The sequence below is a fragment of the Sorex fumeus genome, unplaced genomic scaffold, assembly GCF_029834395.1.
Source record: "Sorex fumeus unplaced genomic scaffold, SorFum_2.1 ptg000265l, whole genome shotgun sequence".
Lineage (NCBI taxonomy): Eukaryota > Metazoa > Chordata > Mammalia > Eulipotyphla > Soricidae > Sorex > Sorex fumeus.
In genome coordinates this window covers 2318803-2346021 of record NW_026606322.1, presented here as the reverse complement: position 1 = coordinate 2346021, position 27219 = coordinate 2318803, and the positions used below count along the sequence as shown (strand labels likewise).

General features: G+C 40.5%; 1 protein-coding gene and 1 non-coding gene across 2 annotated transcripts in view; one reads left to right on the top strand and one right to left on the bottom strand.

Annotated features, from left to right (window-relative positions):
• The first annotated feature begins 14205 nt into the window (after positions 1 to 14205).
• LOC130018731 (small nucleolar RNA U13) lies at positions 14206 to 14306 on the top strand. The gene has a single exon (XR_008791617.1). It is a non-coding gene; the product is annotated as a small nucleolar RNA U13 (small nucleolar RNA).
• Positions 14307 to 17164: 2858 nt separating this feature from the next.
• HGD (homogentisate 1,2-dioxygenase) overlaps positions 17165 to 27219 on the bottom strand; it is a 52567-nt gene continuing 42512 nt past the window's right edge. Inside the window, exons 13-14 of the mRNA XM_056109220.1 lie at positions 20763 to 20944; positions 17165 to 17519 (exon numbers count right to left, since the gene is read on the bottom strand). Of these exons, the coding sequence (XP_055965195.1) occupies positions 17370 to 17519; positions 20763 to 20944 (332 nt within the window). The 3' untranslated portion in view covers positions 17165 to 17369. The remainder of the gene's footprint in view (positions 17520 to 20762; positions 20945 to 27219) is intronic.

Below are 27219 nucleotides of genomic sequence, written 5' to 3'. Positions count from 1 at the left end.
ATTGAACATATATTTCCCCTACATTTTAGAACCCCTTCTTTGCAAGAGTTCATAATTTAATAAGAAAAAGATTCATGTTCATTCATTCAGTTGATCAACAAATGCATATTTGCTGTGAGTCAGGCACTGAACTCTGCTGGAAGTACAACAGTGAATAAGAAACTTGGGCCTTATGCTTATGTACAAACTCTAACAACTGTTTACTCAATAGTTATTATTTTAGTGCTCATTAATCTTACCTTTAATGTCCCTAACTAAGGCTTGTATGGGAAGATTCTAAAATACAAGTGTTCAGTACATTTTACTGTATTTTTGTTTGTTTTTGGCTCCAGTAGGTGCTTCTCTAGGAACTGCTCCCAGCTCATCATGTAGCTAAGGACCCAGCACAGGTCTATATACAGAAAAGATAGAAAGCCAGTTAGTATTTCCTTAGCCCTGTTCAGTACATTGTGAAGAAATACTCTCTCTCAATTACCTAAGAACCTAAAAAGTCATTCTCCCCACCTCTGGCCCAGCTGGGTCTTAGGGAACTGAGGGTGACTACGGAACAAGAAAGGCTCTTTCCAAGCCCTACATACAAAATAGATGCAGAGTTCTCTGAGCTGCAAGCACAAGACAGATTGGATGTAGCAAAACCAGAGTTTCCGTTTTTGCAGTCTATACACCATCCCTTAAGACTCAGTCACATAAAGTGTCAACAGCTGCCCAAGCACACATACAAACGTGAAGGTAGGGGTACAAATGTCTCAGTAACAGGCTTGAGTGACAGACTGCCTGGATTCAGATGTGGATTCTGACAATTATTAATAGTATGGCCGTAGCCATACTTGCTTAGCATCTTTTTTCCTTTTCTAATGTGTTAAATGAAATTTATAGGAAACCCTCATAGTTGACTGTTTCCTCTAGACTCACTAAATAGTTGACTGTCTTGCTAAATAATCAGCTTCTCCATAAAATTCTTCCATTACCCTAAAACGCTGGAGAGAGAGCACAGCAGGTAGGGCGTTTGCCTTGCACGCAGCCAACCCAGGTTCGGTTCCCAGCATCCCAAATGGTCCCCTGAGCACCTCCAGGAGTAATTCCTGAGTGCATGAGCCATGAGTAACCCCTGTGCATTGCCGGGTATGACCCAAATATTAAATAAATAATAAATGGTACCACACCAACTCAAGATGGAGCCTTCTGGTGTTCTTTCTCTCTTAGTATCACTGCTCTTCACAGCTAATGGACTTGATTGCCCACTCTGAGAGCCATACCTTGAGCCTTTTTATCACCCCCATGGCATCTCGTACTTTCTAACCAGTCTCTTCATGCTCTGTATTTCTTCTCCCACTCCCATCACATTATTTTGGACACTGATTTCTTCTCCAGTTCAGTCAACAAAGATCTACCCAATGCTTTTTATGTCCTAGTGCTGCTCCTGAGGCTTTTCATTTTCTTCCTACTTGTAAGCCCCCCTCCTAGCCTCCGTTTCCATTTCTTCCCAACCTGGGCTTTGTAGCTAGTTACTCAAACACCATTCTTCCCTAATCCCTTAAATTCTCTGAATACATATTTTTCTTTTTGGAGACTTTTTTCAAAGGAAAGTGTACCTTAATTTTCATATTCTGAAGGTTGAAACGATAGCTTGTTCTATTAGATATTGTACATTACTGGAGTCTACACATTAGTTTTAAAAAACATTTTTGGTTTTGGGTCACACCCAATTGTGTTGTTGGCTTTCGTCTGGCTCTGTGCTCAGAAGTCTCTCTTTCTTGACTGGGTTCATAAGGACCATATGTAATGGTAAGGATTAAACCTTATCCACTAGCACAGCGGGTAGGGCGTTTGCCTTGCACGCGGCCAACATAGCCGACCCGAGTTCGATTCCTCCGCCCCTCTTGGAGAGCCCGGCAAGCTACCGAGAGTATTCGATATGCCAGACACAGTAACAACAAAATCTCCAATGGAGACGTTACTGGGCCCGCTCGAGCAAATCGACGATCAACGGGAGGGCCTTTACCTTTACCTTTACCACTATATGATCTCTTTAGCCCTTCACATTAATTTGTATTCTCACTTTATACTACATATCAAATCTCAGGTTATTATAGATTCAACTGTTGTTTAAAAATATAACAAATTCAGGGGATATAGTTCCTATTTTCCTTTAAAGAAATGTAGGAGACCATGTACAGTTAAATATAAGATGATTAATAATATCTTACAGAATCTTGAATTTCTAAGTCCCTTATGGTATTAGCCAAAAATAAAATTTTGAAAATTATTTCTGAGAAATATACTATAAATATTATGAACCATGAGTAGAAATGTTGGAAATAATAAAAGTTGGAGGAAGGCAGGGTGGGGAAAATTCCCAATGTAAAACTCTTAAAACAGCACAATTAAGATGACTTACCATGCAGAGCAAACTTGTTATGTGCCTTGCTTCTTTGTCATATATTTTAAAATCTCATGATTCATGAGATGTTTTGCATTTAAAATTATTAGCAATAGTTAACGAGTTTTAAATGTCAGGGTACAAAGTCAGTATGCACAATCTGTTGAATTTCTTTTATTTATTTTTTTTTGTTGTTGTTATTTTTGGATAATATCTGGGGTACTCAGGGCTTAGTCGTGGCTTTGTGCTCCAAGTTCTCTTGGCAGTGCTTGGGGATCTATATATGGTGCCGGATATTGAACCAGGGTCATTTCATGCAAAGCAAGTGCCTTATTCACTGTAATGTCTCTCTAGGTCACAATCTGCTGAACTTCTTACAGAGTTAAAAGGGTTATTAAGAAAATTATCCCATTTATAATGGCATCAGAAAAGATAAAAGTAACTGGGCATAAGCCATGCTTTTCAGCTCAGAGAGGAACTGGGAGACAAGGTATAAAAAGCTGTTTGTGAATTAGAGCAGAAGGGCTGAAAAATGCCTCATGGATGGGAGAAACAATCACACACCTTCTCTGGGCAGTGCTATTCCACTGGGTTTCACTAGGTCACAAACTGGGGAGTATGAAGGAAACCTCCAACCTGAGTAATACCTACAAGGAATTCCTGATCTTGAGACCAATCTGAGATAACCAACTGGAAATAGAATTTTAAAATAATTATTCCAGCTTCAGTGTGGAGGATGGATTAAGTTGGATTGTCACAACTAGTAATAGAGTTTTAGAGTTGAAATTGATTAACAAAACTCCAATATTAAAAATAATACTTATAAAAATCAGTTTTTATATGAAAATTATTATATCTGATCACAGGGTTGTTAAGCCCTTGTCTAAGAACTTACAAACTGTTCGTTGCTAGCTGAGCCCTCTGTGTTAATTGTATTTGTTTACTGAGTTTAGTTGGCTTCTGTGCTAGTTTTCCATCTAATTGGAGGTGTTCCTACTGGAATTTCAGTATTGAGGAATTAGGAGCTGCTGCACAGCCACATATGTGGCCTTGCATTCCAGAGATCTATGGTCTGGGTCAATATGTTGACATGACACTGAGAAACGAATTCTCAGCTTGGGCACGAGGGTACCTGAAATTATTCACAGTTGGACATCTCTGCAGAGAATATTTGTGAAGTGGAGTTGAGACTTGCTTGGCATGGCTGCCAGAGCTTTGGCAGGGCAAGTAGTCAGCCTGCCCAGCTCCTGGGGGGTGCCTTGGAGTTTTCAGTGGCAGGAACCAGTGCTTCCATGAATTTTAGCTACGGGGATGCATCTCCTGGGACGTGTATGGAGTCAGCAGAGCAGGGCTGATGGGTGAGGAGAACATGGCAGTGCTGTGGGAGGTGGGCCATCAACCCTTTTTTTAAAGGTGGGAATAAAGGGAGAGGTTCCTCCTGCTATTTGAAAGTACAGTATTTCTATGAAACTTTCCAAAAGGTTAAAGTTCTATTGGTTAGTTATCACTCGTTATATAAAAACAATTTTTAGAATTCCACAACTCAAAAATAGTATACAAATTCATCGCAATTCGCGCATGAAACAATCTCTAAGCACAGCTGGTGCTTTGGGCTCCCTCTCAGCCACACTTGGAGATTGAACCTGCGGCTCTAGAATGCACGTACATGTTCCTCCCCAGCCCAGAGAGCAAAGCTTCACTCAAATAGCCAAAGCCGTGGTGAGAAATAAGAAATTGAGAAGCATTTCACCATCTAACTTTAAATTATGCTATAAAGATACAGTGATCAAAACAGCCTATTATTGAAATAAGGATAGCTCTGATCAATATGTTGGAATCTAGTATGCAAAGACAAATCCCCATATATATGGTCAGCTAATTTTTGACAAAAATGCTGAGTACATGAAGGAGTAAAGATAATCTATTCAACAAATGGTGTTAGGAAGACTGAATAACCACATGAAAAAAAAAAGTGAGGCTGGTTCCATATCACACATCTCAAAAAATCAATTCAAAGTGGATCAAAGACATTGAGAACAGGGCAGAATCCATAGAATACACCGAGGAAAATATAAGCAGAACACCTAAGATTTGGACCTCAGAGATATTTTCGATGGTATGATCCCAATGGTAAAGGCAATAGAACCAAAAATAAACAAGTGGGACTATCAAACTAAGGGATTTCTGTATAGCAAAAGAAATATGGGCTAAAACTAAGAAAATTGAGTGGGACGAAATCTTCACAAAGTTCAATAACAATAAAAAATCCAAAAACTCAAAAAATGGGCAAGGAAAGGAACAGACACTTTTCTGAAGAAGGCAGACAGATGGCCAATAGACATAAAAATGTACCTGTCATCATTTATTATCAGGGAAATCCAAATCAAGATGACAATGAATCATCTTACACCAGTGATAATGGACATATCAAAAATCTAGGAACAACCTGTATTGTGTGAAAAAAGGAATTTTCATTCACTGTTGACAAGAATGTTGCCTGGTTCAACTCCTATGGAAAACAATGTGGTTATTTCTTAGGAAAGTAGGGAAAGAACTGCCATATGACTCAGTAATTCCACTTCTTGGTATCTACCCCTCAGGGCACAAAAGCATTTGTTCAAAATATACCATTTGTTCAAAATGGTATATTTGCTACCATTATCAGTTATAACACTCAGCACAATAACTGGATGTGGAATAGAACTAGGAGTCCCAACAACAGGGGAGTGGATAGTTAAGGTGTGGTATACAGACACAGTGGAATATTATCATATGTAGGCTATAGACTTGTGGTCATATGCAAGGAATGATGAAATCATGCAAGTCACTGCAACTTGAATAAAACTGGAGTATACTATGTTAAGTAAATCAGAAGAAGGACAAATCCAGATGATCTCACTATTGTGGGATCTAAACCAATAAGGGAATACAAGGCATCAAAGAGGGATATGTACATTACCCATGATCCTAGATTTGAGAAATGAAGATAGGGAAAGAAAACAATGGAAGGGGGATGTAAGAAAAGGCACACAGGAGGTAGCAGAAGTAGCGGTCAGCTACTTCAGGCAGTTTGGTGGGGAACAGAGATGTGGTATAGCTATATATCTAAACCACAGAGCCAACAACACTGAAAACACAGGACCCTAGCTTAAAATGTCCCTAGTCAAGGAGGCGGGCGGGGAGGGATCTTGGGAACATTGGTGGAGGGAGGTCAGCACTTGTGGAATTGGGCTGGAACATTGCATACTTAAAACTCAGCTCTGAATTTAATCACAGTGCCTTAATAAAAAATAATTAAAAACACGACATGAGCTTCTCTTTTCTTTTTCTTTTTGTGTCGTACCCGAGTGTACTATACCTGTGCTGTGCACAAGGCAAATATCATAACTGTATTATTGCTCTGGCCTCAAGGTAACTTTCCTTGGGCTTATTTTATTTAGGGTTATGCTTGCTTTTTTAAAAGCTTGATTATGACCAGAGAATATAACAATACTATTTATTTTGGAGAACAGGATTTTTATTTTTATGGGCTGGAGCGATAGCACAGCGGGGAGGGCGTTTGCCTTGCACGCAGCCAACATGGCCAACCCGAGTTTGATTCCTCCGCCCCTCTCAGAGAGCCGGGCAAGCTACCGAGAGTATCTCGCCCGCACGGCAGAGCCTGGCAAGCTCCCCGTGATGTATTCATATGCCAAACACAGTAACAACAAAGTCTCCAATGGAGACGTTACTGGGCCCACTCCAGCAAATTGATGAACAATGGGAGGACAGTGACAGTGACAGTGACAGTATTAAGTACCAATACTTGTACATATTGATGAATGTTTTAAAAATTTGCTTATCTACTATAATTACACATATTTTTATCTCTCTCAAGAATTAAATTAGTAAAAGTCCTACAATGTTAAGTATATCAGATCACTATTACTAATTTCAATGGAAAAAACTATGCTTCTTAATAAACATTCATAATGATGCTATTTTTGTTAAATTATTAACATGGGAATAATTTAAATTATTAAATGGACATAATTTCCTCAATTTTAAATCAAACACAATTTTATAGGATATATTTCACCTAATTTTTCTATGAAAGAACTGATTTTCTTCTTTCATTGGTAACTATTACTGTAGATCATACATCTAAGAGCATGTAAAGATATTTTGCATAACATTAATAATTTATATAATTGATTGTTTAATATAAATATAAAGCAAAGTAAATATAAGCATTATTTAAAAACAAAATTATGAAGGATTGGTACAAGGTATGATTATGAACAAACAACAGATCATGGATATTGTGAAAGTTAATGTAACATGTTGCAGCATCAAACTACAAATATCATTGCATCAATCACAATCAATCACAAATCATCCTGTTATTCGTGGATTGCCTCCAGCAGGTCCCAGTAACGTCTCTTTCATCCTAGCCCTGAGATTATATTCAAGGCTCTTTAGGAGAATGAGATCCATCATTGGTAGAATCATTGCATAATTGGTATTAAATTTTCTCAGGTTTTAGGACCTCTGTAGACTGTACAACTTTGGCATAAGGATGTTACGTGAAACTCATAAATCATATTCTCATAATCCAAATGGGCATATCGAGGAGTACATTTAAAACCATCTGTTTCAGGCTGGAGTGATAGCACAGCGGGTAGGGCGTTTGGCTTGCACGCAGCCAACATGACTGACACAGGTTCAATACCCAGCACCCCATATGGTCCCCTGAGCACTGCCAGGAGCAATTCCTGAGTGTGTATGAGCCAGAAGTAACCCCTGAGCACTGCCAGGTGTGACCCAAAAAGCAAAAAAAAAATCTATTTCATTATTTATTTGATGTGACAATCGTTGTAATAGATAGTCTGTGATGATCTATCCAAATCATTTTATTTTTTAGATACTTTCACTTTATTTTTTTATGTAGGAGTACTGCTATTTATTCAGCAACTGATTAGCTGATTGAATTGGGCATGAACTCCACCTTACTTTTTTTTTTCCATTTTTTTGTAATTTTATTTACTGAATCACCGTGAGAGCAGTTACAAAGCTTTTGAGTTTACGTCTCAGTCATACAATGAAACACCCGTACCTTCACCAGTGCCCAATCTCCACCACCAAAAATCCCAGTACCCCTATCTCATACCCTCCCCCTACCTATGGGGCAGACGATTTCCACATTACTCTCTCTCAACTTTGATTACATTCAATATTTTGACACCAGGCCCACCATTATTATTTGGGATTTTACCCCAACACTCAGATCTGCTGAAAAGGCAACAGTAGACAATTTGTTTTCTATTGCTGGTTATGAATAACATATGATGTCACGTGGCTGCAGTAAGTGACCGTACGATTTTGAAATTCTGAAATTTCAACACTTAAATCTGGAGGGATTTCTGCCAAAACCTGCTGGGTTCCAAGATTTGTTCCTGAGTATCTGGGATCATGGCCATTAAGTCACTTGATCAGGAGCCAGAAAGGCCGTTCTTGGGCGACGACTCGGGGTCTCGTTGGGGTGGGGAGGAAATGGCCGGCTCGGCCCCATGTGTCTCGTCACTGAGGGCCCAAACTTGACTGTCCAATGGCCTCTGGAAGATGGCGGCCACCGAGTCACCAAGGGGGAACAGGTGGAGGGACAGAACCCTTTCCCCCCTGGGGTGGCCTAGCGACAGTAACCTACTGCAGGGTCTGGCCGCATTTCTGCTAAAAGCCTCTGGGTTTCGAGATTTGTTTCTGAGTCTCTGGGATCATGGCCATTAAGCAGCTTGATTAGGAGCCAGAGAGGCCGTTCGTGGGCTGTGACTCGGGGTCTCGTTGGGATGGGCAGGAAAGGGTCGGCTCCACCCCCATTCCATGAGGCTCTGCGTATGTCGTCACTGTGGGCCCAAACCTGACTGACCAGTGGCCTCTGGAGGATGGCAGCCACCAGGCCGCCGGGGGAACAGGCCAAGGCACTAAACCTATTCCCACCTGGACGGCCCAGCAACGGTAACCTACTGCAGGAACTGATGCATTTCTGCCAAAAGCCATTTGGGTTTCGAGATTTCTTTCTGAGTCTCTGGGATCATGGCCATTAAGCAGTTCAATCAGGAACCAGAGAGGCCATGCCTCCAATTACATAGCTGAGCTAGAGGTGATTTGTGGGTGTGTCTCCCACATACCTAACTTTTGGCTGTTTACTTTCTCGGTAAACTTTGCCCCAAGTTTTTGGGGTCTAGCCAAAGGCACAGCAGCAATTTTGATGTCTCTGGAATTTCTGAAGGCGCCATCAGGCTGCTGATGCATTTGCCTCACAGGTACAGATTGACTTGCTGGCTGCACCATACCCCCGATACTTTCACTTTATAAATGTCAGCTATTGTTGAGAGCACAAATAAAAATAAATATGCTCAGAAAATTGGAAGATCCCTTTTAATAGAGGTGAACTTGGGGAGAGAGCAGGCAGATGTCTAAAGCATTTTTTCTATGAAAAAACTAATATAGAAATCTTTGTCTCTTCTTCTGGCTGTGAGAATGGAGAGCTCAAATCCAAGTCCAATACCCCCTCTCTATTGTTCTCACTGATTGTGAGGTACGCATGATGATACTAGGCGTTGCCCACCAATGCTCACTTTTTTCTTTCCTTCTGATCAAAACCCAATTTGTTCAAGAGACATGTGGGAATCTCTTTTCTTCAGGAAGGGTGGATATGACACAGCCCAGGGAATAAATCTTGGGGTGAACAAATGACCTCGGTCTGTCCATGAGACAGCAAAATGTACTGGGGAGGCCTTCCTCTCTGAATGAAAATTTCCTAAGGAAAAAGTCTTCTGATACTTTGCCCTTCCTCTGACATAGAACATCAATGAAATAGAATGAAGATAAAATAATGTTCTAAGAAATAGAAAACCAAGCAAATATGTATATAATAACTTTTTGCTTCCATCGTCCTTATCTTGAACTGCCAATCTAAGATTCAAGAGATCCTGTCTTAGTTGTCAGGTTAACATTAGATTTTTCAGCCTGGCAAGCTCCCCGTGACGCATTCGATGTGCCAAACACAGTAACAACAAGTCTCACGATGGGACGTTACTGGGCCCACTTGAGCAAATCGATGAGCAACGGGAGGACAGTGCTACAGCGCAGTGTAGTTGAATGCATTCTTTTTTTGTGGGTGGGGGTCAGTTCTCGGGAGACCTGGGCCCCTCCTGGTGACATTGCAGTGGTTCAATCCTAGGGCCCTAGGATGCATTGCTGCTTGGGCCCTACAGTGCTGGGGACTGAACTGGGTAGGTTGAAAGCAAGATAAGTGCCCTAATGCCTATACCCTCTCTCTGACCCCGATTGCTTTCCTAATTGATACCATATCTTTTTTATTAAGAGACTTGGTATCCAGACACAAAAAACAATGTTTATTGTCATTTATTATTAGGTAAATGTAAGTCAAAGTCATTATACCTGTGAGAATGGCTTATATAAAGATGATATAATAGAGAAGGTTAATGTTGATGAGGATATGGAGATAAAGGAACTATGATATACAATAGGTAGGAAGGTAAATTGGCAGAGCCTCTGTGGAAAATAGTTTGGAGATTCCTTGAAAACATAAAAAATAGAAATATTGCATGTCCCAGTGGGACTATATCTAGGCAGTTATTTGAAGGGCAAGAAATACTAATTTGAACTTATATTTGCACCTCTATGTCTATAGCAGTATCATTCACAATAGCCAAACCATGGGCTCAGCTTAAATGCCCATGAAGAGATGGTTGGAGATATATATATGTATGTATATATATTATATATATATATATATATATAAAATTTATCTCCAATTGCCTCTCCCACAAAATGGATGAAATTGTACTTTTTGGAACAAAATGGATAAAATTTGAGTTGTTTATGTTGCATGAAATAGGAAAAGAAAGACACTTCCAGATGGTTTTGCTCATATGTGGATTATAAATAACAAGTGCAAACAACAAATCTAAGTCCGAGACTTGGTGAAAATAACCAGAGGAAAAAGCAGTGGGAGGAACGGGTCCCCAAGTCTTCAATGGTGTAATGGCACTAAAATTTGGGTGGTGGGTGTGATGAGTTTACACACATACAGAAATGTTAAACAATACCCCCAAAAATCTGTAATATTATAAAATAAATCAATAAAAAAGGAAAAATTGAAGTAATCTTCCAAAAGTTTTACAAAAATGACCTGGGAATTTTCTTTCTATAAACGATTTTCAAAATTAAGAAAGAGGAAGTGCTATCATAACTTATACTTGTCCTTCGAATATTGATTTTATTCACAGGACCCCAAATAAATGCAATAAATGCTCATGAATCAGATAGACTCTCCTATTTGTAAAATTGATCTTCCAGGGACTGTAAAGAATTTCAAACACTTGGTTTTTAGGAACTATCACTGTTACTGTTATAATGAGTTGTGTTGAAGTCTTTGCTATAACTTCAGATTTAAGAAACCTAGATTAAGCCAATTAGAATCCCAAGAGCCCACATAATTAGAGGTAGTCATGTGTGAACCACTAATATCTGGAGCCACTTTAAATTCCATCTGAACATTCACTTTAATTGAGCTATTAATATGCATTTTTGAGATCTTAAATTAAACTTCAATATGCTTTTTCTTTGTTTTAAAACAAAAGATAATACAATGGAGGCAGCAATTTAAAACATTTCACACTTTGGGCTCCTATTACTTATTGCATTACAGGAACACACACCTTTCTCTCAGCTCAGTGCTAGTTTATTTAGTGAAAAGGTTTCATTCCAGTGTTTCCTGAAGTAGATGGCACACTAGATTCTTAAAGGCAGAACTAAGAAAGAATTCACCGTCATGGGGCCAGAGAGATAGGACAGTGGGCAACACACTCATACTTGCTTGTGCATGGTTGATCACACCTGGTGCGATCCCTGAGTGCAAAGTGAGGAATAAGCCCTGAGCACAGCGGGATTTGGTCCCAAAATAAAACAAAACAAAGGAGAAAAAGAAAAAATTCACTGTCCTACGAGCAATGATAGACAATAACTATTGTCTTGCTATGTGTCCAAAGCAGTATGATAGACAATAACTATTGATAACCAACTAATAACTAATGATAGACAATAACTACTGTCTTGCTATGTGTCCAAAGCAGTCTGAGGTACCTGTCATGCACAGTCTCATTTTGCTCTCATGAAATCCCGTAAAGTAAATAATTTCCTTCTTTCATGGCAAAAGTTGAGACTTGGAGAAGTTAAATCACTTGCTCAAAATCATCTAGGAAAGAGCTGTCGATTTCAGAATTTGGATACTATTCCCTACGATAATTTATAATAACTATCATCATAATCAAAATATTCCCATCAAAGTTAAAACAATCCTAAATAATAGATCCCTAACACTGTACTGAATAACAATGATCTATTATTCAGGATTGTTTTTATTTTGATGGGAATATTTTGATCTTGAGGCATTCCTTACTTACTATCCAACACCTGGGCTAGAGAGATAGCACAGTGGGTAGGGCATTTGCCTTGCATGCGGCTGACCCGGGTTCAATTCCTCCGTCTTTCTCAGAGAGCCCGGCAAGCTATGGAGAGTATCCCGCCCACACAGCAGAGCCTGGCAAGCTCCCCGTGGCATATTCTCCCCGTGGTATATTTGATATGCCAAAAACAGTAACAAAAAGTCTCACAAGGAAGACATTACTGGTGTCCACTTGAGCAAATCAATGAACAATGGGAGGACAGTGCTACAGTGCTTCTATCCAACATGTACTTTGTTGTTGTTTTGCTTTTGGGGCACACCCAGGGGTGCTCAAGGCCTGTTCTGAACACAGGCATAAAGCCTAAAAGTGTCAGGGGGATCATACTGGCGATGAGATCAAACCAGGGTCAGTTGCATGCAAGACAAGTGCCTTTTATCCTGTTCTATCTTCTCTGAACCTTTTAGGTGGGGGTAGGGTGAAGAGAGTTTTTGAGAGTGCTTTTCTAGTCTTTTGTTCATGCTTATTCATTCTGTAGTTTACACTGGGTGGCATATGCTGTCATTACTTACATTTTATAAGGTCAGAGAGATAGAGAAGCCAATGGCAGTGCCATGACAGGCTCGAAAAAGGAGCTAGAAGAATATAGGCCTAGGTTTCGGTTCCAGAATTCCTGGATTTGAGTGCAGATTCCTGGAATTGAGTCATGATTTCCCCAAGTGAGATAGGCATGGTGAGGTCAACTAGACTTGCCAATCAGATCCAGGTAGAAAAGCCCCTGTTATGTAACCGTTATGTAACCTTTATGTAACCAACTTATAACTTACCAGCTAAGTACAAGTAGTGAAAAGTACCTCAGACTGGGGCCAAAAGGGTGGTCTGTGGAAAGTTCCTGTTATATAACATAATGGTATAAAAAGTCCTCACTTTTGAGACTCAGGACCACTCATTTGCTCCCAGGAAGCTGCTGTGTCAATGAGCTGGATGGTGATCCCAGCTAGAGCTAGCTAGCTAGCCAATAAAGACCCTTTACTTATTGCATAGAAACTTGTCTTTGTGTGATTTCTCTGGGGAGATTTCGGCCGGGTTTAATGTTTTGGGGGCTTGTCTGACAAATATATCTTTTTTAGAGAGATTGGAAAGTTGGCAGATTCTTCTTGTTCTTTAGGGCCCTAGATGCCAAGACTCACAGTGAGTCTAGGAATATCATTCTCGTCTTTCTTTACAATGACCAATGTTGAGGACACTTAAACCGGCACTACCCAATGCAACTGCTAACAGATTTACACTTTCACTGTCTCCATAATCTATCACAAGAATGTCCCTTACTCAGCAGCAATTGGACCTGACCATGGGTCAATCCCCCAGGCTTCGTGAGGAAACCTTGCGATGGTTCCCGCCACTGTTCGGAGCACAGATCCCTTCCATTCTTCCCCCAGAATGTCAGCAGCAACTTCAGTTGCCACCTGATTCTCATAAAAAGTACAATGTCTGCGCTCATCATACACTTCAGTGAGTTTCTGGCACCCGGTGGCTGGGTAAAGGATATTTAGTTTCATGCCCAGACAGCCCAACACCTCTTAGCTGCCATTAAAAAAAAAAGAGATTTAACTTTTATTTTCAAGTTTTAAATTTGAGTCACATCTGACAGTGCTTAAACAATACTTAAAATTTTCGGTGTTGGGCTCAGGAGCCACTTGGGGGTGCTTGGGGGACTACGTAGTGCGGGCCTCAAATTCAGGCATGCAAAGCATGAACTCAGATCTTTAAAGTCTCTGAACCCTACACATTAACCTTTAATTTGTAAGATGTTTACATCTAGGCCAGAAGTTCCCTAATTTTCTGGTCCTGCTTCTCTGAATTCCCCTGTGCCCCCTGGGGCACATTTGCGGAGCTGGGATTCCTGGTAGAAGACAGTGTCTGCGCCCCAACCCCCACCCCTACACACACACACACACACACACACACACACACACACACACACACTGCCTTGTAGCCTCCTGTTCCTCCTGGGTAATCACTCACTTTTCACCCTCTACACGTTTGTGGAAACACTGGGAGCTTTAAGAGGATTTTTGTCTTCTTTTTGTAGACTCCAAAAAGCCTTAATTTGGATCAGGATTTGTGTCTGAAAACAGGGAGTTCAGATGTCGATTCTAAGGTCTTTAAAAAAACGGTTTCTCTGCAGTGCCTGTGTATTAAAAAAATCACCTGAAGAGTTATAGAAAACAATTTTCATTTGGGTTCTATCTTCAGTGTTCCTTATTTTGTTCATTTAAGGTATACCCTGGCTCTTGGATTTTAAATGCCACCAAGAGACCCACTGTTCAAACGGAGCTGGTGACCACAGTGTTGATCCTTTTGTGGTTCATAAGCGTGATCACTGGCTATTCACACATCCATGTGACACATGCTTCCCGCAAGCCTTGTGATGATCTCAGCGCAATGACATGAAACAAAGAAAAAGAGAAAAATCACTCTGACTAGAGCAGGATCCTCACAGGTTGTTCTTTGTTGTAGGCCATGTGTTGAGCATTGCAGGATGTTAGCTAGTATTCTGAGCCTTTTCCTACTAGATGCCAGCAACTTCCACCCTAACCCTTTTGAGCTGGGACAAATCCAACATATCTAATCTTTCAAAAGGGGAAGGGGTGATATAAAACCACTCTGGATGAGAACCATGAAAGCCACTGCAAGTGATCGGGGCTGTACATATGGGAGACTTCTATTGTACCCCTCAAAATGAAATATACCAGAGGGTGTGTACAGGAAATGTTCCAGTTATTGGAGGAAATTAAACCCAAGTGCCCCCCCATTTAAAAAAATGGTTTTATGTTTCTAAGCAAACAGATGTTATATGGAGGAATGGTATAGGAAAGTAACTTTGAGAGTAGGAAATAAAGGCAACAATACTGATCTAGCTGATCTGAAGCACAGCAGAAGAAAACTCAATCTTTTTTTAATTAGTGCAACAGCCTGGCCTGGGTGAAAGAAATATCGTCTCTAGCTCAGAAATTGCTGCCAGGCTGGGGAGATGAAGTACAAAGGTTTGGAAGTGAAATGGATGTGAAACCTGAATATTCTCTTAACCCTTGGAAGACTGTGCCCACACTGATGATAGCATGAAGGGAAATGGGTGACATTAGAGTTAGAATGCCTGGGGTTAATGAGTGGAGAAAAGTTGACTCTGGTCGTGGGATCGGTGCTGCAATACTGTATGTCTAAAACTCAACTATAAATAACTTTGTACATCACAGTGCTTGAATAAAATAAAATTTAAAATAATAGTTGGGGTTTGAGAATAAAATATTTGCAGGGTCTACTTAGTTTGGGTTGTTTAAGAAAACTTCTGTGGAAACATCCTTGGAGGAAAAGAAAAGGGGAAGAATCTAATAATGGGTGCATGCTCAGAGACACCTCTGTGATTCATGGAATTTAATCTCTCTGGAAATTGCAGGGAGCCTGGGCCCAAATAAAAACCTCAGGATTATGAGACAAGAGAATTGGTACATTTGTCAAGCAATTCCTGTTATCCTTGACGGAGGGTTGTATCCACAGCCCTTTAGTCTTCTGCACCTTTGCCAGGTTCTAGCTAAGGCTCCAGTCTACTCTAAAGGAATTGGCTTTTTCACTACTTAATGATGTTCAATTTTAATAAATACTTTTGATATTAAGGAACATTGGGGAAGCTCACCATCTTCTGTTATCCACAAAGATTCCATCACCTCGTTGTCCGAGACCAATGCAACAGTCATTCCAGTCCTATTCTCTACTCTTTCATTCAATCTGCTACAATTTCTTTCATGACAAATCAAAAATACCCTAGAGTTTATCTACTTCTCTGCTTCCACCTCTTTTGGCCAAGAAAATGCAGTTTTGTGTTTGGACTCTTACAGTAATCTCCTCTTTGGCTCCACACATCCACTTCTCTTTCAGTTCCTTGAAACTGTAGGCTTTTTCTTGGAACATTTTACCTCTAACTCTATCCCAGATCAACCCTATTTCTCCAGTGACATGTTCTTTCCTATCTTTCAGTACTAGCTAAATGTCATTTCTTCATTGAAGGCCTTCCTTATATGTTTTCTTCATAGCATGCTTCACAATTTGTAATTATTTAGTCTGTTTCTCTTTCTAGAATGTAACTTCTATGAGGGCAAGACTTGTCTCTCTTTGACTACCATATACTTCCTATAAGTGCCAGGTTGGCAAATAAAATATATAAGTATTCTGTTCAGATGAATTGTAATATTTTTAGCATAGGTATGCTGCTCTAGCCCTGTTTATACTGAAATAATTCATTATTTATCTAAACTCCCAACTTAATTGGACATTCTTTATTTTATCTGCCAATCTTAATTCCTAGATCTTTACACCTTATAGATTCTCACTATATATATTGTTAAATAAAAGTTTAGTAGTACAATATCAAAACTGCTACTACGGTAACAAAGTAGGGGAAATATGCTAGAATTACAGAACTTAAGTAGTGACAAATACCATCTTATTCTTCTCAGCTCTGACTTTCCTATATTTTCACTCCATCTAATTTTTAGTGACCCTAATAACTCACTGAAATTCTTGGGCAATGCAGTACTCTGGGAGGGATGCCCACCAGTGACAGAGAGCTGCTTAGCTGCCTGATTTTGCTGTGACCATGTACTTGGGTCTTGATCTTTGGTCCAGTTCTCCTCAGACTACAAGTTTTCTGAGGGTGGAGACAACTTTTTTTCAATCATCCATTCCCAGTGTCCCGGTTAGCAGTTGTCACATAGTAAGGACTCAATGCACACTTACTAAGTAGACTGATGAGTGGTAGTTAAGTGACTATTGGACCTTGTTTGATCTGGTTTGACTCCTAAGAGCACAGTAATTTCCAAGAAAGAATATGGGCTACTAGTTACCTTCAGTGGATTGTGTTCCCTTTTGGGTGATTAGGCTTCTTGTCAACTGTCTTCGGATACAGTTATACAGATGGCTACATAACTACTAAGATTAGGTAGTCTGCTGGGTTAGTTACCCACCTTTTCTAGGATGACAATGGATATTTAGGGCTTTGTAGTCACCTGTGCTTCCTTATGTCTAAATTGATTCCTAGCTGCATGGCTTTTGCTTCATGGCTCTCACCATGGCCTGTTTTTCCTTATGTCATGGAATGATTTGAACAAAAGTACAAATGTCTGTAGTACTTTTGTTCCTAAAATAAAGGCGATCATGTTAAGCACATGGGAAGAGACCTTGGCCTTGGCTTAATCTTAGGACCCCCCAGTCCTGCCTGCTATCTTCCCTATTTAGACCTGATTACAACCAACTACCATTTCCACAGAACACCAGTATGTCTTTATTAAGTAATTAAGCTGACAGCCAAACAAATTTCCAAGTACATTTCTACAAATGTCTGAGTTACTGTGAAAAAGTGTGCCCTCATTTACCTACCCCCTACCCCAGTACTGCCAGAGAGCAGGAGAATCTAAAGGAAACCACACAAGTCTGCGATTAGCTAGAGTAACGATGCTCTAGGCTCATTTAGATCCCATTGGGTTCTTGCAGTTAGGAGTGAAGTGGCTCTTGAGAGGCTCCCAGCACTTGTAGTAGTTTTCATCCAAACAATTGCAGGTCTTGAGGCCCCACTTGGTGACAGCCATACTCAAAGAAGATTCAAACATAAAAGCCTGTAGGAACCGAGAAGGAGGAAGAGGAAAAACAGATGAGGTAGATAATAAAATAGGTTTGACTCGATGTCATGAAATAAATGTTGAGGGCAAAGATGTGAGTAGTCAGAACCTTTGAAAAACAAATCACATGAGTTAGCCTGGTGAGGAAAGTGGGTTCAAGCCCTCAGTCCTGACTCTCATTTTCACTACCACTATACTCCAGTGGTATTTTGTGCAAGAGACATTTAACTTCCCAAGGTAAAGGTTCAAGTTTCATACTATAAGATAGAATTGGGCCCTTAAGTCTCACATTATTCTTGGAGTTTATGGAGAAAACTTGTTTATGGAGACCCAAGGGTAGAAATAAGAGAGTCCTAGATATACTCATTTTTCCAGGTATATCCCCTTTGACTGGCGATGTTCTTGTGAAGGAAACTATGCTTCTATTTTATAGAGGAGGAAATTAGCACTCATGACTAGCAAATGATTTTTTGCGAATGAAAATCATTAGGAGCAAGAATGGCAAAGTGATGGCAGCAAAAATGGCAAGGCTTGCATTTGAGCCTTTGACAAAGAGATGGGGGGTGGGATGAAAGGAGGAAATAAGTGTAAGGAGGAGGAGGAATAAAGTATGAGTCAACAAAGACTCTAGAAGTAGTACTCTAGAAGCCCAAACGGCAGAAGAGTCTGAATTGTTGATGTCTATTGTATTTAAACTTTTGCCTATAGCAGAAAATGTACACATGCTGTCTGAATTCTACACATTTCCACTCCTCCACACTCACTGTTGCTTACTTTTCTGTCCACTGCAGCTTTAAGAAAATAAAACTCTACATTTCACAAATACTCCCATTATAAATATTCAAAATAGAGATAAACAAAAGAAAAATAATAAAAATCTATGCTACAACTTAGAGAATGTCACATTGATCATTACTTTTAAATATTTAATATTAACATCTTAATGCTATAACAACAAGGATATATCTCAGGATGGTGTTGATATGCAGACCAAAGAGCATATAAAGTGCTATGCCTGTTACAAAGTACTACGCAGATATAAGGTCATTACCATGACAATTACTAGTATCATGCATTTGCTGATAACTTCTTGGGAGCCTTGTTATCTAAATGAAATAACAAACCAGTTTAGTTTATTTTATGAAATAAAATTTAGTTTAGTTTAGTTTATGAAATAACTGTCCCAGTTTAGATATGAGTAGTGGAACAAGTGAACTACTCCAAACTAGACTAAGGATAAGACATATAATTTGCTCGAGGCCCTCCCGTTGATCGTCGATTTGCTCGAGCGGGCCCAGTAACGTCTCCATTGGAGACTTTGTTGTTACTGTGTCTGGCATATCGAATACTCTCAGTAGCTTGCCGGGCTCTCCGAGAGGGGCGGAGGAATCGAACTCGGGTCAGCCATGTTGGCTGCGTGTAGGGCGAACGCCGCCCTACCCGCTGTGCTATCGAAGACATATAATAGGCCTAAATTAAATTTATTTCATGGAAAATGGTGAGGGAAGTCTAAAAATGTATCCAGAGAAGTGTCAGATGCTCAACATCAGGTAGGATAGGATCCCTGGCTACCCAGAACTTCCTCTTTCTAATCCCCTAAAGAGGCAATTTTTTCCTCACTGGTGGCCCAGGTCTTAAATATTACCAGAGTACTGTTCCTCATTAAAACAGCTCTGCCCTGTATGTCACAGCAGACAGACAGACATTACTCCATGGTAATAGAACTCTCTAAAACCAAGTTGAACAGCAATAGCTATCGGTTGGCAAATCGTAGGGTGAAGCTCCAGGATTTCTTCAAGAGAAAGCTCAATAAAAATTGTCAAAACTGATGTCCTAGAAACTTAAGGGTGCTCCAGAAACTGCGGAAGTCCTGGCCAAGGGAAACAGCTAAGGTCAAGCATTTAGGACTCTGCAGCTTCTCCATTACTCCCTAGAGCAACTCCCAGTCAGCTTTCATGGTTGGTGCTGAAAGCAGCTGCATTGGACAGATTGTCTCTCTGCTTGATGAGTCTACAAACTGGCAAAGAGTCAGGCCAATCTTGTCATTGATTTTAAAGTCAGGTAGCATTGAAGACATTTGTTTGAAATTCGAAGTAAATTTGCATATAATTTAGCATAAAATTACACCTTCTGGTCCATAAACTCTACTTCCAAAAATGAAAAAATATAATTGAGTACCACAGCCAAATGAGATTGTGTTTCAGCCTCAATTGTTTACTGTCTGACACAGGAGGAATACAAAAGAGGTTTTAAATCTCATTTATTTCATCCCGGGCCATAGAGCAGCAAAAGAAAATGAGAAACCAGCTGAGATTTGCTGCTCATGAATCCTTACTATAGTTTGGCAAAGGCCTCTTTGACTTGAAAAATCAGCAAAAGGTAACATCTGCATCCCCTGCTACTGTAGCCCTAGAGCCCTAAAGTAGAAGACTGAGACAGATCACACACATTGGCTGCTTACAGATGAGAAAAAGGCATCATATAGTAAAAGTGACAGAGCCACATAGTGACAGGAGAGAGATAGGCAGGATAAGGTTAGAAGACAGAGAACAGTTCCAGAGAAAAATTCCTGAGAATGGGCCCAGGAATTGCACCCAGAATGGACAGAAGATGGTCCTCTCAAACAGCCACTATTCCCCAGCCCCTTTATCTTCCTATCTTGCATGTCTCAAACCCAATGCAGAGTGTTTATCCATCCCCTTAGTAAAAAGAATAGAAAAAGAGTTTTTCCACTTTTTCTGGACATTCTACTTAAGGAGACCCCATACCCCACTCTTCCTATCTTTCTCTTCCTTTTCTCAAGTAAAGTTTCAACTGAACTTCTTTTTTTGTCTTTGGTCCTCTGCTTTTAATTGTGATTTACTGAGGACAAGAAACTGAGCTTGTTGTAACATTACTAATATCCTCTCATATTTGAACACTCTTGGACAGTCTGTATGGTCAAATCACAGCCACTGGCTTGGTTAAATAAAGTACTCATTCTATGGACAAGACAGAGACAATGGAGCACACAGTAGTTAGCTGACATGTTCAAGATTGCATAGGAACCAAGAGCTGGGATTTGAACTTATGTCTGACTCTAAGTCCCAGGTTCTTTCTGTAACTCTCTACCCAGTCTCACAGTCCAGTATACACACCAGGCTGATTTGTGATTCCTGCACCTTGACTTTGAAGAAATGAAAAGTAGCACTCCTCAAAATGATGTTGGCAAGTCCAGAGGCAGACACTGAGCTTGCTTACCATGGTGCCATCTGCAATCCTCTCGGGTTCCAGCTTGGCTTTGCTGGCCTTCTCAAAGCAGTCGCTGTCAGGCCCATGGGGAGTCATTGCGCTGTGCAAGCTGCCCCCACCTGGCAAAAACCCACCTTCCTTTGCCTCATAGTGGCCTTTGATGAGTCCCATGAATTCACTCATGCAGTTTCCTAGGAAGATTGAAGCGATATTATTTTTATTATCCTATGCAAGACATATTATATAAGACCCTTGAAAACATTGTTGCAAAATGCCAATACAAAAAGAGAATTTAGTAGATTTTTAAAAATTAATAATATAAATCAAAATGAGAACAAACACAAAAAGATCACATACAAGTTTTGGTAGACAAAGTCGTACTCCATTGCCATGTAAATTGCTACAAGTCATGAGTACCACTGCTTAGAAGAAATTAGGCCAAATCTAAAGAAAATCAGGGACCAAAAGAAATGTAAATGAACATTAAAATGTGAATCATAAGAGTGAACGTATTTCATCATCTGACTTTATGGGTTTTTATTAATGCTATTTTTCACAAATTTGAACCCCTTTCCAAATAGCCCCACAGAAGTACATGATATCACCTTGTTACTGGTTCTCAATCCAGAAAACTGAAGTGGAATGTATACATGTGTATCTGTTTGTGCACTTGCATGTGTTGGAAATGTGATGTAATTAAAAGAACCCAGAACTTACAGTTTACTATCAAGAAGTAATCTGTGTGAAAGAACATTAATATTTGTAAAAATTAGTCCACAGATGCTATATATTCTAAAAAATACTACCTTTTATCCCTGAATCTGATATCATCTTTCTGATATCATCTTATTCTACTATTCTACAAAATACCTCTTAGATTCATTTTGTCTCGTACTTCCATGGACAGTCTTTTTTTCAGAATGTTAAAATAGTAAAATTGGAAGGGGTTCTTAGCAGAAATACAGGGAGAAAAGCAATTCTCCAAATATAGTGTCAAAGGGTTAGAGAGATAGTTCAAAGGGCTACACACATGTTCTCTATGTAGCAGAGCTAGGTTTGATCCTGTCACTGCATGGTCCCTTGCACACAGCTGGATTAACTCCTTAGTACCACCAGGTATGGTACAACCCCTCATCCCCATCCCCAAATATAGTACATAAGACCAGGATTTAGCTCAGCTGTACATGCTTTGAATATGTGAAGCCCTGGGTTCAATCCATGGCACCACAGGAAAAAAACAGAAAAAAAGAAAGCTAAAGATAAAACCCAGAACAAGTATAAATTAATAATGGGTTGTGGACGTGGCTCACTGGTACAGTGCATGCTGTGGAGAATTGGGGTTTGATCTCTTGCACTGTAAAAAAACAAATAGACAAACAAAAAAGAATACTATATTCTGTGTTGTAAAAGAAGTCTGTTCATGAATTAAATATACCATCACACTCTTCACTCTAACTGTTTCATCAAGGTCACCTTCATGGATTAATTATAAGAAGAGATCAAGACAGAATTCAGCTTTGATCTTCATATGAATTTAGGTAGCAGTGCATTTGGTGATGACATTTCTACATCATGTTCTGTATTTCAAAGGACAGTGGGAGGGTGGACCTGGCCTTTCTGATTAATGTTGAATCTAGTTGACAAAGGTGCATTAGGATGGCTGTGGGCATAGCTACAGAAATAGTTCTCTCATTTCTCTTATAAACTCACATCAAAGTAGCACAGATTTTGATTATTGCCGAAGGAATATTTTAAAAGCCTCTGGGAAATTAATTTCTAACCTAAGATGCTGTGTTTTTTCCTTAGATCTTATTTAACTTGGGCCAAATTTATTACAAGAGACATTTTACAAGTCCATTTGTTGTGAGCAATAGCATAGAAGCAAATTTGTCCAAATCAGACTGTCTTAATGGTGGTGGCGGGGGTGGGGATGTCAGTTTATGCCCAGTGATGCTAGGGCTTGAACGTGGACCTTATGCACACAAAACACCCACTCTAGCTTGGTGCTATCTCCCTTAGCCCCAGCCTATCATATTATCTATCTACCTATATGTAGAGATAAGCCCCTGTCTTTCCCCACATTTGATCTGTAGACTTTTTGTATAATCAGCTCTTGATCTGTTAATTCAAAATACATATTATCAGATTCTATTTGACACCAATTAATCAAAATTCCTAATAAAACTCCCTGGGAATGGGCTTGGGAATAAACACTTAAAATAATAACGGAAAATGTATTCTAAGTGATATTTATGCTGCCTACATTTTTTGCTGTTTTTTGTGGAGGCTTCTAGGGAGCGTGGGGCCACTTCTGAGATACTGGGCCTCGTGTTGTAAGCTTGATGGTTAAGTATTTGGTCCAGTAATGTGGTGCTACTCAGGCTTACACAGTCATCCTGCCAGTGTGCTTGGGGAACTGCCAGGATTATACAGTGCTTAGAGGATCATGCAATGCTGGGGTCAAATTCAGGGCTTGCTGCATGCAAAGCATGTGTTATAGCCCTTTGAGATAACTCTCTGCACCACCTGTAATATTCTTAAAATGTGTGTCTAGAATAGTCACATGAGCATCATGTGGGAACTTGTTAAAATGCAAATTCTCTGGCCCAATTCTGAATTTGGGCTGGAGCGATAGCACAGCGGGTAGGGCGTTCGCCTTGCACGCGGCCAACATGGCCGACCCGAGTTCGATTCCTCCGCCCCTCTCGGAGAGCCCGGCAAGCTACCGAGAGTATTCGATATGCCAGACACAGTAACAACAAAGTCTCCAATGGAGACGTTACTGGGCCCGCTCGAGCAAATCGACGATCAACGGGAGGGCCATCAATTCTGAATTTAGAGAAACAGAAAGTATGAGAGCAGGGCCCAGGTATCTGCATTAACAAGCCCTCTAGACGACAGAGCTACTAAAATCTAAGAAGCAGGACAAAGAATAACCTCAGTTCAAATACTATGTGAAATAAATGGTCAAGGAGTAGAGTGTGGTTCCAATTCTCTCTCCTTGAGCAATAGCACAGCGGGTAGGGTGTTTGCCTTGCACGCGGCCAACCCAGGTTCTATTCCCAGCATCCCATATGGTCCCCTGAGCACTGCCAGGGGTAATTCCTGAGTACAGAGCCAGGAGTAACCCCTGTGCATCACCGATGTGACCCAAAAAGCAAAAGCAAAACAACAAAAAAAAATTCTCTCCTTGACAAATGATCCTCCAGAGAATTTAACTTCCAAGAGTACAGGTGGGCTTGACACACTTCAGATAAAGTTTGTTACAATTCTTTTCAAGGTAGTTCTGGCTTTGGCTTCTTTTTCGTGCTTACTTATCCCTTTTGTATGTCATAATGGTGTCACCAAAAAAGATGCTACTGTGATTTGGCCATGCAGTGACCTTCCATCCTAGGGGCTCCAGTCCTCAAAAATGTCTGGTTTGCCCATTCTGTGCATAGTTATGTCTTGTTGAGCCCTGTCACCTGGAAGCTGGTGTATTTACAGAAAGGTCACATAAACACAGAGGGGCTTGAGATTAGTTAAGGTAGGGGGTTTATTTTTCAGAATGTTTCAGATAAAATATACCTCAGTTTTTTAGATTTCTATGTACAAAACTGCAACTAGAAGGTGGAATTGTACATTGAACTTTAGCTTCAATTCATGGCTTTCTACTGTACAATCAAAAAATGCCAACCTCATTTAGGAACATCATAAAACAGCATCGTAGAAATGCAGTCACTTATTAAATATTTATTGCATATCATGTACCAGGTACACCGTGAGAGGCACATCTGCTAGTGGTTATTAGTGTTTGCTCTGACAGCAGACTGCCTTCAGTTGAAGGCAGACACTTACTCAGCTGTGGGGACTTGAGCAAATTAACCATTTTTGTCTCTTTTTCATCGCTAAAAGTGGGTGAGGGGTAGACACTCGGGTAGGGGTTCCCTTGGCAGTAAATATCAGAAAGTTATTTAAAAAGACACGAAGAAACATTTGGAGAGACAAAAAAAATTAAGCACCAATTAATTAATTAATTAATTGGTTTGGGGCCTATTACTGGTTGTGCTCAGGAGTTGTTCCTGGCAAGTTAAGGGAACCATCTGGCATGCCAGGGATAGAACCCAGATGGACCACATGCAAGGCCAGTGTCCTAACCTATTGTCCTAACTCTCTGGCCCAAATCAAGAAATGTTAGAGAGAATATATATTCTGAAAAGTATATATACTTTTTTTTCCATTTTGGGTCACACCTGGCAATGCACTCCTGGCTCTGCACTCAGGAATTACTCCTGGCGGTGCTCAGGGGACCATATGGGATGCTGGGAATCAAACTCGGGTCGGCCGCATGCAAGGCAAATTTCCTACCGGCTGTGCTATCGCTCCAGCCCCCAAAAAGTAAATATTCTTTTATATATACCTTTATCTATATATATGGAGTAACCCACTTCCAGTGCAGGAGGAAACCAGACCCCATCTGGGACTCACTGATGCCCAGGAATAATACCCTAGTAAGAATAAGGAGAAGAGAGAAATCTCAAGGTTGAAAGTCCTTCTCCCTGACTACAAACTAAAGCTCCCAGAAGAGAGCACCACAGAATCTCCTGACCTTGTGCCAGGCTGTCTTCACCCAGGCACCTCTGAGGGGGCTGGGCTGAGTCTCTTTCCCTGCCCCAAGCAGAGCCCTTGCAGCAGAAAACCTCCAGAACCCAATCTCCGCCATGCTCAAGGCCACTCTCCACATGCTTCCACGACCTCACCCAAGAGGGGATGAGCCTCCGTCAAGATGGGATGAATCTCACTGGAGAACAAACCAGCAGGAAAACCCAGGTACGTGGGAACCCATGACTTAGATCTCCAAGCCCACTCAGATCAAGACTGGGCCTCCTCCCAGTTCCCCAGCTTTCTACTGTACAATCAAAAAATGCCAACCTCATTTAGGAATGTCATAAAATGTAGAAATTGTATAAATGCAGTCACTTATTAAATATTTATTGCATATCATGTACCAGGTACTCCGTGAGAGGCACATCTGCTAGTGGTCATTAGTATCTCTTTTTTCAGTAGCTTGGCAGTCACACCCACAAACTGCCTCTGGTACCATGTAATCTCCTCAATGGCCAAGACTCAGAGCCTATAAACTAAAGCTCCCGGAAGAGAGCACCGCAGAATTTCCAGAGCGCATGGACGCATTTGTGGCCATGTGACCTCTTATACTCTACCTCTTTTACTTATCGAAAGTATCACACATGTGATTGGTTTCTAACACACTTGCTTGTATTCTCTTATATTCGGGCTTAAATGGCTCCATAATGAAATACAACAACCCTCACAGGCTTCCCTCTAATTGTGGTGGGAAGGTACTCAGTTGTACTCAGGTGTTTGAATATTATCTGTAATGAACTATTGTGAACTACTTTTTTGCTTTTTGGGTCACACCCAGAGATGTGCAGGGGTTACTCCTGGCTCTGCACTCGAAGTTACTCCTGGCGGTGCTCAAGGATATGGGATGCTGGGAATTGAACCCAGGTCGGCCACGTGCAAGGCAAACGCCCTACCTGCTGTGCTATCTCTCCAGCCCCCATTGTGAACTACTCTTATGAAAATAAAATTTATTAAAAAAAAAACAAAAAGAAAAACCTTTAAAAAAAGAAATAAAAGTCCTTCTCCTTGAAAACTTGCTAACAATACCCATCAGTACAAGCTGAGATAGCTGAGTCAAAAATGTAGAAAGTAACCAAAATGACATGCATGATAATTTATCAGTAACAGTATTGTAAACCACAGTGCTAAAAGTGGGGAGGTGAGCAAAAGAAAAAAAGTACCTGACGTAAGGGAAGACTGTGGGAATGGGAGGGAAACTGGGGACACTGGTGAAGGGAAGTAAGTGCACACCAGTGAAGGACCTGGCATTGGAACATTGTTCTCCTGAAACTCAACCATGAATAACTTTGTAACTGTATTTCTTGGTGATTCATAACAATAAAAAGAAATAGTTCAAATTCTTCCTAAAGCAGTACGGTATACTCCATTCTGGAGCCCACACCCCTCTCTTCCCTCTCTCCTCTCTAATATTTTCTACATAAAACTATTTTATTTCACTATCTTATCCTGAAATTTGTTCTCCAAGGTCAAGATAAGAGCCTGAATGTGGGTGGAGACTAGGACAGGCTCCTTTAACCTGCCCTAAATTCCCTGGGGCACACACCCACAAACACAGGGGGAGATGATATTATTACCTTTCCTATGGCTACTGTATAGGATTAAATGTATGAATATTAACAAAGAATTAGAACCGTAGGAAATGGTGAATAAGGGGCTGGAGCGGTAGCACAGTGGGTAAGGCATTTGCCTTGCACGAGGCTGAACCGGGTTCAATTCCAGCATCCCACATGGTCCCCTGAGTACCACCAGGAGTAATTTCTGATTGCAGAGCCAGGAGTAACCCCTGCGCATTGCCAGGTGTGACACAAAAAGGAAAAAAAAA